At 40.9% G+C, this 12,200-nt stretch overlaps 2 protein-coding genes across 2 annotated transcripts; both read right to left on the bottom strand.

Annotated features, from left to right (window-relative positions):
* Positions 1–2,227: 2,227 nt before the first annotated feature.
* LOC115755732 (ferredoxin-thioredoxin reductase, variable chain-like) lies at positions 2,228–3,545 on the bottom strand. Its single transcript, XM_030695246.2, has one exon. The coding sequence runs from the start codon at positions 2,762–2,764 to the stop codon at positions 2,366–2,368; it is 399 nt and encodes a 132-aa protein (XP_030551106.2). The 5' UTR covers positions 2,765–3,545; the 3' UTR covers positions 2,228–2,365.
* Positions 3,546–3,681: 136 nt separating this feature from the next.
* LOC115755718 (sphingoid long-chain bases kinase 1) lies at positions 3,682–10,487 on the bottom strand. The gene is made up of 8 exons (XM_030695228.2): positions 9,821–10,487; positions 9,303–9,677; positions 8,381–8,474; positions 8,235–8,272; positions 6,913–7,059; positions 6,019–6,118; positions 4,795–5,717; positions 3,682–4,176 (listed from the first exon to the last, which is right to left on the bottom strand). The coding sequence occupies exons 1-8, from the start codon at positions 10,292–10,294 to the stop codon at positions 4,027–4,029; spliced, it is 2,301 nt and encodes a 766-aa protein (XP_030551088.1). The 5' UTR covers positions 10,295–10,487; the 3' UTR covers positions 3,682–4,026.
* Positions 10,488–12,200: the final 1,713 nt, after the last annotated feature.

The following is a 12,200-nucleotide window of genomic DNA, read 5'->3' as shown; positions in this document are numbered from 1 at the left end:
CTTTAATAATAATAAGTTGTGGGCACCATTGTGGAATCTCACTCATTGGGAGGTTTGACTCTTTGAATGGACAAACCGGAGAGAGACATGGTTAAAGTTTCGGGGTTGGTGGCGAGACATAGAGATGAGGGAGCATAATATCAACAATCAAATTGTTCCCAGAAAAGTGTTTTAAAAGAAGAAAACTTTTATAAAAAAAAAAACATAACAATAATAAAACAAACAATTTGGAAAAATTAAAGTTATCAGGAGGACGTGGTCGGATCCTGTCCACCCGTCTACCACCAATTGGTACACGTAATTTTGTTTGGGAATATTCTTTTTTTTTTCTCTTTTTCTCCTTTTTTGGCTTTATGGATGTCATTTCTGCTTATGTGTTATGTCCCCATGTTTCCCCTTTTCAGGTCATTTCTCGTATTTTCGGAAATATTGTCCGAAAATTCGGTTTCGTAGGTGTTCAATTTTATGGAAAAGAAGGCTTGGACTTGATTGGTGTTAGGGCACGCATGGCAACCCGCTCTAAAAATTGATTCGTCAGAAGTTGATCTTTATATTTTTTATTTTTTAGCATAAGTTGATTTGTCTACTTCTGAAAAGGAAATAAAATACTCCGAAAGTAGAAAAATAAATACTCTAGAAGTATTTTCGTGCGTGTGCCCGGTTGTTAGCTCTTTCTAATACGTAGTTTCATAAAAAAAAAATTGTAAACCCACAATTGAGCATGACGTACAATAATGAGATTGCTACACATATGTATTTAGACGTATAGATACATTGATTCTTGATTATTGGGAGAATATTTGTAGGGAAGTAACGTTGGAAATTGGTGGTTTCAAAAGTGAAGTTATTAAGAGTTACGGCGAAGAAATTAATTTCACGAATTATTTAAATTTCTGGGACGTGGACGGAGATGGGAATCATGGCAAATCCGGGGTCCTTTTGTGCTATTCTCAGTAAATGGAGGAGTGGAACCAAATGAAGTTTTCTTGGAAGATGAAGAGTAAATGTCAGTCAGCAAAGGAAAGAACAAGAAGAGAGGATAATGTCATGATCAGTAGCGTCGGTCGATGCTAGCTCGAAAATTATTCGGCCTAAATCTACCCATTTTAATCCATTTTGATTCATTTATTCGTAACATAAATTCGGTGGCCCGTGCCCGGCCTGTTGTATTTGGCTTTTCTCCGACCCGATCCACAATACTACACAGATACTTGAAAAAAAAAGCTTTTATGCCGTGCATGTAGTGTGTAAACCATAAAACTTATAGCAGTTTCATAAGTTTCCACGTGAGATTTTCAGACTTGTTTGCAATTTTTGCTTCGTTACAAATTCTTCAGGTTTCGCAAATGAAGTATCCGACATCTCTTTAGAACCAAAAAGTCAATGGATATTGGCACGTAAAATCATATGCTAATTTTCACGACTTTCTAAAGCTTGAAAGATCATAAATTTTTTATCTCTCTTTCAATTTTGAAAAAGATTAAGATCATAAGTAGAAGATAAAACTATAAGATAAGTTAGCCTCTGAAAACCTTCAACCTGATCATGACATCATCCTCTCTTGTTAGTCTCCCCATTTCAAGTGTATCTTATAATATTGAAGCACGTTAGTGGAGAATCAAATTTATTAATAATGCCCAAAAGCCCTCCTAAGTCCTAAGCGCCCTTTCGGGGAAGAAAGAAACCACAAGACGGTCGACGGTGGCGAGGGAGACACGAGAACAAGAGATCGATCGATCGACAATAGGGCCACTCTTTTACTCGAGAGCTGATCGTTTCCCGGGTAAGCAAACGCGCCGTTCATTCAACACTGCTACCGACAGAGCGCGCATTCGCCCACCGGGGCCGAAGATGCCGGTATGTTTTGGATGGGGGAGGTGACCTTCGGAAAATATGTAAGCGTGAACGATTGGAAATTAAAAACTAAGAGTGCGTTTGTTGGAGTGAAAAGTTTTTTTTTTTTTTTTTGAAAACTGATATTTCGGATTTTCACGCGTTTGGTTCGTCGAAATGATTTAGTCAACAGAAAACACTTTCCGGCCAATGAAAAATTCATGCATAGAACTAGAAAAGTGAATTCCCCAATCTGAAGAGGTGAAACTATTTTTCGGAATTGCTCCTCTCAAATTTTTAAGATATTTTTTCGAATTTTTTTATATTTTTATATTTTAATACTTCTCGATTATTTTAATTTTTAGTTCCAATTTATTTAATATTTGTATGTGTGTGTGAGAGAGAGTGAAGACAACTGCTGTCTATTTTTGGTACTCCGAAGCAACGTTAAATTATGGTGTCTTTTTACAGAATCGGCACTTTTAGTTCGAATCAATCAAACAAACACTTCGACCAAAAAAAAAAAAAAAATTCAAACAAACTCAAATTCATCCTCCTCGAGGTGTGCAACGAACTTGACGAGTCCCCTGCCCTCCACATCCCTTACGAACTCCACCTTGAAGGGACGATTGGCGGTTAGGCTCTTGCCTCTCCAGAACAGCAAGTTCTGCTTGACCTCACCCTCCATTCCACTCAGCTCCAGCTCCGCCACCCGCGGCACGTGGTACACCCTCACCGGCGCCTTCACTCGGACCCTCAACCCTGTCCTCGCGGGATCCAGCAACAGCTCGACGTCGCTCTTGAAGGAGACCGAGGACGGATTGGTTTCCGACTTGAGCGCAAGCTCGCACGATATCGACGACCTCCTCCTCCCCGAGCGGATTCGCGGGAGCCAAGAGGCAGAGGCGGGGGACGATTGGAGCACGATCATGCGTGCCGAGACGATGAAAACGAAGAAGGGGAAGGTGATGGCGAAGAAAGAGGACTGACAGTTGAATTCAAAGGAAATGTATAGTGGCTTATTTGTAGCAATGAGAATTGGAATGTGACAATGATTATATAGAACAGAAGTGGATACTTTCAGCTGTGAACTAACAATCTTTGGGGTTGAATCTAACCAACAATCCTAGCCTCATAGGGGTAGATGGTTCTTCTTCTGACTTTCCGAAATCAAAGATAACACTATGCATCGCCTCCTGCAACATGAAGTCAGCTTCACTTTGCCCCTTTCAAAGTAAGAATTGCAGCCAACCTATTTATCTCCTAAAGATGATGCCATGGCTTCGTTTTTGCACCTATTTTCTAAACTACTTTCCAATGATTGCAGCCAGTAAGCCCGTTCGTCCACACAGTTGTCCATATATCGGTGGAAGATTCGGTGGCAACCAACGTTAGTCATGTCCTTGCGAATCGAAATTTGTTTGCTGCGATCTTTTGACCCTCCAAGGAGAGTAATTGAACCACAAACTCGAAAAAAGGAAAAAAGAGCCCTTCTTCAAGCAATATCCTCACACTTCTGGGACAAGTTAATCCTCCTATAACTACAAGCAAAGGAGATGAGAGAAGGGACAGTTGTAATTTTAACAAGCTCATACTAACAAGCAACACCTTAGACCCAGCCAGCGACATGGCAAAATGACCAGTCAAACCTTGCTTCGCCACAGTCACATCAATACAGATAGCAGAATATAGGTCATAAGCAATTGACAGTTTTTCTCACTCCCTTGGAACTTCAGATGAACTTTGAATGACAGCATCCACTGGACATAGATCACAGGAAGGACAACTTGGACAAAAACTAGAAGTACCACAGGAGTACCATAGGGGACGATTACTTCGTGGGATATAAAACAACCAAAAGCTTCTACAATCCATGTTTTGGGGAGTAAACTGAATCGCTGCAGAAAGTAGCATATATTTCTCACACGTTCACGTTAACCAGCTCGCACCCATATGAAAAACATGGGACATCCGTACACATCGATAGAAGAGACCGAGTGTCAAACCAAAAAGGGGCAGCTGTTTACATTACACAGAATTTACAGGGACTTGACTGGGAGAAACAAATTGAAGCGGAAGAGAAGATTGTCCCCTGATATGTATAGAGGAAATGCACATGCTTTTGACAAAATTTTGAGATCACAAGTCCCTGGTATCACAGCAAAAGAATACGAAAGGAGCTTTTGGCTATTATTATATGCGATGGCTCGGGAAGCGACCAATTAATCTGCATTGTTCTGGAAGCAAAGAAGAGATGACCTGTCCATTAAGAGGAAAGAGCTCACCATCGATGCCACAGCCATTGTGCGTGTGCTTCCCGGCTTTAATCTTCACTGACTTTACCTGCATTCATTGAAAGCTTACTTAAATTTAATATATGAGGATGAAAACTTACACTCGTCAAGTACTCAGAACACGTATGTGGACACTAGCAGTCCTATGTGGGATGTGTAAAGGTTTATAGCCACCAGCTCATTTTCCTAAACTGGGATTTGCTGCGCTTTTGGTTCCCCTAATGTTTTGTTTCGACCTTTTTAAACTTTTGCGAAGTTTTTAACACATAATGAAGATTCGCGGACAGACGGCATAGAATGCAAACATTTACCAAGTATAAATATTCAGAGTACCACTTTTAACTGCCAATGCATCATGCACTACAACCATATCCCGGATCATCCCCATGCTTTCAAATAGCAGCCCGTCTCAATTTGCATGTGGAAGTGGAAGGGGACAAACAAAATTAACATTAATGAGAAACCCTCAACTTGAACCAAATATACGCATGCATTTTCATTCAACTTTTTCCTTTATTCCCCCTTACTCCCCCCATCCCCCACCCTCAAACCACAGTGAAGAAACCACCGAACACCAAAATGAAAGTAAACAAATAGAAGAGACTCCCACAACCTAGTTCTGAGAGCAGAAATGTTTAGTCCAGAAGAAAAGATGTGTGCATGTTACCTTTATGTATTCCACATATGGTAGCTCAAGGTGTCCACCCATCTGAAGACGCACAAAAAATCTCAAAAGTCTCCACCTCCCACTTCCACGAACTAGAAGCATATCTAAGGTGTTGTCATCAGGCTCAGCTTTTGGTGCCACCACCTGAGAGCTTTGAACAGTTCGGCAGGCATGGTTACACACCAATATGCCAAGGAACTGTCCCTTAGTAACTACCCACTTCTCTTCACATCTAGGTATGAGTTCTTTCTTAACTCCAGTTTCTATATCATCTGGAGGCCCAGGCAATTCTATTGGGTTTTCTACAACCCAATTAGGCTCAGTGTCCCACCTTGGTTCAGCATCCCAAATTGGACCTGGATCAGACATTGTTGATGAGATATCTTCTTTATCATTTGTCGCAGCATTCCCCCATGTCCGATCATGTGTAGCTTGCAGCCCCGAGCATCCTCTATCTGTCCTTGACTTTGACCTTGTCCTCGGCCAGTTTGGAGTTGTTGACAGGGGATTTTGGGGATGAATAACTTCGGGTTCAGCAGCAACATTGTTTCTTCCAGATGACAGGCGTTTGGATATGCCACGAACATAGTCAGATGGTTCAGTGCTAGCATGAGTGCTACTGCAGGTTGTATCCGGATCTCCACCAGACATCCGGCTTGGGGTCATTATCGAGTCAATACTTGATAAGCTGGATGCTCTAGGCATGCCTTCTTTGCTTGACCTTCTCACAACGTCATTGTACAGGTCTGTCATGTCAACTGCTTGACGTTCAGTAGAGAGCTTTCCATCCTGATCTTCTTTCAGTGCTGGAAGATATTCCACTTCATAGTTGTATTTTGGCAAACAAAGGAACTTCAGGAAACCAGCCACAAAGTATCGCAGAGGACCAAAGCGCTTCTGATATTTCTCAGACATCTCCAATACTGGAAAGAACAATACCAAATGTTAGTGAAAAGTTTTAAGTGAACTGAGAGAAATTGTAATTACATGAGACAGGAGAAGGCATTGTAAACTAGAGATGTAGGTAGGTGATTGTGAAATACGTGCCTATTTTGGCCATTTCCATTCTGCATCAAGGTAAAAACATAATGGGAGGAGGACATTCAAGAATTTGAAGGATATAATTTCTCTGCGTTTTAGTTTGAAACATCCAAGCAGTAAAGAATTAATGACAGTAACGGGAGATAAAATTTGGAGACTGTAGACACGAGTGACATGAATTACCATCGCTGACGAAACCATAGTATGCACAAGTCATCCCAAAGTGAATGACACCACTTTGAAGCCATTCAACAGCAAAAACATCTGTAGCAGTTAAACCACCCTGAAGCAATAAAGAGAATATATTTTATTAAACAGCAAGAAAAAGCAGCACAATCATTTGAACGAATACCCAAAAATCATATAACAAAAACCAAACAGATACATGAATAAATAATTCCGAGTTCCTAAGCGAGAAAGAAATTTAATTTCTTGATATAGATCACTCGAGAGCACGGCAGGGGAAGAAAACATTAACGAACATCGATTTGCACGAAGCTGTTTCACTCATTCAAACAACCATTCACTATTAAATACTCTTGTAGGCATTACCATTAACATTAAAATGCTCCCGATAAAAGAGCATCATGCCCTAGTGATTCATCAAGAAGAAGAATCTCATTCCTTGAAATAATTTCAGGTGGTCAAGGCAGCATGTTGAAAAGTGGATTCCATTTTTCTCTTGATAAAAACGTGATGACAAGCATTCGCATGAAAAGAGAGGTTGCGAAGAACATAAATGTCAGGCATGAGTCACTTTGAAGCATAACATAAGAGAAGAAAAATGGCTTTGTGAAAGAGGAATGACCGTTATCGCAAACATTAAATGGTCAACTCTTGACATAAATAAGAAAAGGGAAAAGGGCAGCAATATGGAGCTCTAGACAGAGACTGGAGAGCACGGATCATACCAAAATGAACAAGCGTACAAACTCACAAATGGTTAGAGATCTGAAAATATATCTACACACACTCACGGAGTCAATTATGTCAATGCCACCAACCAGTGCATAAATAAATTTTATGACGCTACAAGTTGTGTTTGGAAATAATATGATAGGGGAAAGCAAGGGATACCTTCACAATAGCTAAAGCTGCAGAAATTGGATCCCTGACTCCCAAAACAGTCCAAACAAGTGAATTATCAGAACCAGCAGGTATTATTCCCATAGGTATGGAAATTCCTTCTTTCTGGTTATCCCTACTAAGCAATCCATTCAGAACCTGTAGACCACACAAAAGGTTGTGACTTACTCATCTAAGGAGAACAAAGAAAAGAAGGTGGAGTTAAATAGGTCATCACTTTAAACTACTTCACACCTCTATATGACATACGAGTCTCGTAAGCATAGAAGGTATGGCTATCCAAGTGAGAGTTATATTGCGATAGAAGTGGGCATGAATCAAAGTTGCACCACGTCTTGCATAATCACAACACCTCAGACACACTAATCGTTTGCGCTATATCACCCATTCCACAGAATGAAAATATGAAGTCATCTACTACAGCTGGCCAAAACAGCAAGGCAAGTAAAAATATCAGTTGCATTGCAGAAAACATGTTCCTCATCATTGGTATGTTTGCTCGCCACTTTCATTATTCATAGATAATTGCCAAACTAAATTTGACTAATTTACCAACATTCCTCATATTAATTTATAAACTATTTGAGTCACTTACCAACTTTTTATCTTGCTTAGTTTTGAAAAGTACTGATATTTATTTATTCTTCCAAAATGACCAACTATTATAATGATTACCAACATTGATACCCTAAATTCTGATTATTCCGTTTTCCATTTTGTCTTTTGTTTTCAGGAAATCAGCATGCTACAGGTGCAACGCTAGCTTGACAGAAGAGAAAAGCAAAATGTAAATACTATTTGTCCAACAACCAATTCTAAGATGGAACTGCATATTACAACCCTAGAGTCCCAGCTTTCACAACAGCATACTTCTTCCAAGCATTTTTTTAACTTAAATAAGCAGAAAATCATATTTTTCACTTCTGACCATAACTATCACTAATTATTCCCAACAAGTATCTATAAATTCTTCCTCCGAATCAACAAGTACCACTGACCACAGTTACTGCTAACAACTAACACCAAGTGAGATTACGTACACCATAAAACATTAGAGAAAAAGGTACATATTTAAAAACATTTAGGAAAGTGCTGAACTCTTTCAACGAAGATACAACTTAATGTATTGCAAAAACTTATCAGCTCCACTGACTGTTAGTTTATTCAGTACAAGACCAGAACCTTAAAACTAGCCCTTATTCAACATTCTATTATGCAAGGGCTTGACAGTTCATCGAGACACAATATGCCATAGTCAGATATATATTTGGTAAAATAAAGAGTAGGAACAAATATGGTAGCAAATGACAAACCTCATTGACAATTCCATCACCTCCAACACATATTATTCCTGGAGAGCAAAGAGCAATGCAAACAAATAAAAGCCGCAAATCAGACCGCAATAATCAAACTACAAAGAAAACTATCAAGCCGTGAGAACTCGATTTAGCAGTCCTACCATCAGGACAGGTGCTGAAGTCAACACTAGAAGCTAGACTTTTAGCATGACCAGCATGAGTAGTCTTAACTACCTCCAGCTGGAATCCTGCGAGCTGTTACAATGCATCATCAATAAGAAATCGACTTCTCAATGTATCGAAGTATACAGATAAGAATGGTAGAGGGGTATTGCATATTCATCCACCTAGAGAAACATGCATGAAACATAAGATGCAAAAACACTCTTGTAGCTGCGGGAAAGAAATCTACAATACACCAACAGCGGACTCTCTTTCATTGATAGTCGAGAATTACATAATATAGTTATTGACATTCAAATCCACGCTGCATTCTTTTAAGCATGACCATACACAAACTCCAGTTGCAAGTGAAAGCAAGGGCCACATTGAAACGGTCCACCCACAGGTAAAAAGTAGAATGATAGTCTTCAGCCAATAAATAAAACACTTCCAAAACAAATACGCGACTGTCAATAAGGAAACAACCTATACCATCTCTCTGAAGCTGATTTGGTTTGATAACATATTTAAAATCAAGTGGAACTGGCAGGTAGAAGGAGCATTCAGTATGAAAAGCAGTGTGCTTCTGGAAATTTTTCAAGCAACCTATCAGAGGAAAAGAAGTCAATTGCAAGGATGCGCAAAGGCAAGACAAGTAGACTGAAGTTTCCTTCCAGCTCTCAGTGAGACATGAATACATAGCTTAGCAAATAGAAATTTAAGGGCAGCAACATACAAATGCTTCCTGGTGGCTAGATTAAATGGCTTTATGGCATAGAAAATACTCAGTAAGGTGCAATTCTATATTTTCTTCTTTTGTGCACCTAAGCTGATCAGAGCATGAACATGAGCAGCCAACACAACTGACTAGCATGGACAACAACTAGCAGTGTACAAAGGAGATGGTAATCTATAACACACCTTAAATATTGGCTCAGCCATTCTGTAGAAGACTTTACTCGATTTACCCCGTCCAGACTGTGGGTTTAAAATGACAAGCATTCTGGGAGGATTCTTGCATCTGAAAATTAATTCAGGTGGAGGGTCAATCGGAAGCAATTCTGAAGAAGCTTGCTTCTTTGATGAAACCAGTGGGTGTGGCAAACAATTGACATAGCATTGCTGGTCAGCAAAGCCACCCACCCATTGAATTGCCTCTTCTTTGCTAGAAGCCACAAAACAGAAGTCCTTGCGACTTCTCTTTTGACCTTTCATGAAACAAAAGAAGCCACAAGACCCATTCCTTTCAGGGTAAGCATGCACTGTGAAATGTCTCAGTCCAGCATTATAGGACACCTGTCAGAGTTATGTCACAAAACAGAAGTTTTATTAACAGTCCTTTCTCATCCGAGCGGTACTAACCTATCTATGGATCTAAATCGAATATCATCCCACAGTCAATTTTCTTGCCTTACTCTGCTTGAATGAAAAGGACGTACCGAGACAACGTCATCGAGTGGCAAGACATGGGAGCCCCAGACGAAAGCCTTGCTGGTAAGTTTAGCGTCAACAGCACCTTCTAGGGTACTTATTTCAGCTGAATTTTGTTGTCCATCCTTGCCATTCTTGTCATACACATTCTTTCTCTTATCTAAAACAAGCTTCCCAGCATAAACAACGTAACCCAACAAATCAGACATCTCATCTCCACCGCCTCCTCCAATTATATCAATCCTGTGCTCCTCTGCCTTCTTCACTTTAAAAGGATCATCGACGCCGACGCCGACGCTCATCGGACTTATATTCTGCCTCGACGCCGCATTTTTAACCTTGTTCCGCTTCTCGGGGAACACGACCGGCGACGCAGCGTGCCCTCCGCCAGGCGAACACAGTCCCATTCTCCTCAAAGGCTGCTGAGGCACTGAAACCCAAAGGCTATTATTGCTTTTCGAAAGACTCCCACTCTTTTGCATCTCTGTCGATACCCACCTCCTCTTCCTCTAATTCCAACAAACCCAGAAACACACAAGACCCATGGGAAGTAGCATCACATCACATCGCACGCACTCTCAACAGCTCGGTCAGATCAAATCACCAATTCCCGACGGCGACGCCGATTCAAACAACGATCCACCAGGAACAGCACCCAGCCTTGCAGATCAGATCGGGGTCTGCGAAATCCGCAAAATTTCCCTCGATTAATTTCCCCCTTTTTCCAAAAAAAATACGAATCCGATCCGACACAAGAACACCGCAAAATCCGGGAAACAATTCAATCGGGGGAAAAAAAAAATCGAGCTAAGACAGAGAATTACCAGCTGAGAATTCAACCAATGACCCCCCCTCCCCTCCCCTCCCCACCGCGAGAGCTCCTTCGCCTCCCTCGACGATCGAATTCGCCGGGCAAATGTGCAGGGAAAACGAAAATACTACAAATTCAAAAGAAAAAAATATAAAAAAGAGGATAAAAAAAAATTTCTTCGCTCTTCGAAAGATCGTTGAAATCGAAATGGAAAGAAGAGAGATGAAATGGGAAAACTGGGGGAGGGAGGGTTTGGTTTTGTATCCTGTGCTTCGTCACCCATTTCTAGCTTCAACGAACGCGCGCTCCTGATTGGTCCACGTCAGCGTATGTTCCTTGCTCTCCGTTTTGACGTATAATTCAGTCGTTAGCAGTAGGACACGGAACTCTTACCTAACATTAACATTATTAATAATCGAATCATTAAATCAATTAAATGGTAATGATTGTGACGATTTAAAAAAAAATATTGAGTAGACTATAAAATATATGAAGAATCGCAACGGTTGGGAGGAATAACCGATAAATATTACAAAAGAGGAGTCTCGCTTTTTAATATTTTTTGGGTTTTTCTTTTAAAAAAATTGGAAAATAGATAATGGGGAGTGCCCTTTTGATTGGAAAGCAATTCGCAACTCCAATGTCACGAAAAACCCGAACTAATTTTTTTACCACCACTTGTGACGAATTTACCCTTCTTTAATTTTCGTTAAATTGGGTTAGTACCATGAAAAAATACCAAATCGATGCGCCTTTGACAAATAAAGGATAAAAACCACTAACCTGTCACATGTTATCTAATTCGGTAGCGAAATGTGATTCATACTTTCTATCGATAGAAAAGCACGGTAGTTTCGGTTCTCGGTGGTGAGCGGTAGGGGTGAGCGGTTCCCGGTCCGGTCCAATTCCCATAAAAAATCGGGAACCATACCGGTGGTCCCGGTTCCCACTTTTCGGAACCGCGGACCGGACCGGCCACCCTTGGAACCAGGAACCGGACCGGACCGTCAGTCCGATCCGGTTCTTGGGCGGTTCCAAGGGTTTTCGGTCCGCGGTTTCGAAAAATAGATGTACACTTTGTAGACGGTGTCAATGAAGTGGAGATTGGACAAGGAAGAGGTAAGAAAAATAAGTGATGGGATGACTCGAGACTCGTCTATGTAGGCGAGACAAGCGGTGGGATGACTCGGACTAGTCTATGTAGCAAAATAAGTGGAGATTGGACAAAGAAGAGGTAAGAAAAAATGTTTGTGATGCTGCACCGAAGTGAAGCAAAGAAATTCTAAAGGACCTAAACCTAAACAACAAGTAAACATTAGGTTTGTTTTTTAAAAAAAAAAAAAAAGGACCGGTCCTAGGCCTTGGAACCGGGAATCAGACCTTCCGGTCACCGGTTCCAATTTTAGGAACCAGGAACCAGACAGGATCTCCCTAAAATCGGGAACCGGACCATCGGTTCCGGTCCGGTCCGGGCGGTCTTTTTTGCTCACCCCTAGCGAGCGGGGTTCGGGGGAGCCACCCCATGAGGGTCTCCAAGGAGCAGTGCTTCCGAGCACCAGAGGGCTTTTATAGTTTAA

The sequence above is a fragment of the Rhodamnia argentea genome, chromosome 8 (assembly GCF_020921035.1).
Source record: "Rhodamnia argentea isolate NSW1041297 chromosome 8, ASM2092103v1, whole genome shotgun sequence".
NCBI classification, from domain to species: Eukaryota; Viridiplantae; Streptophyta; class Magnoliopsida; order Myrtales; family Myrtaceae; genus Rhodamnia; species Rhodamnia argentea.
This window is presented reverse-complemented; position numbering and strand designations above follow the sequence as displayed.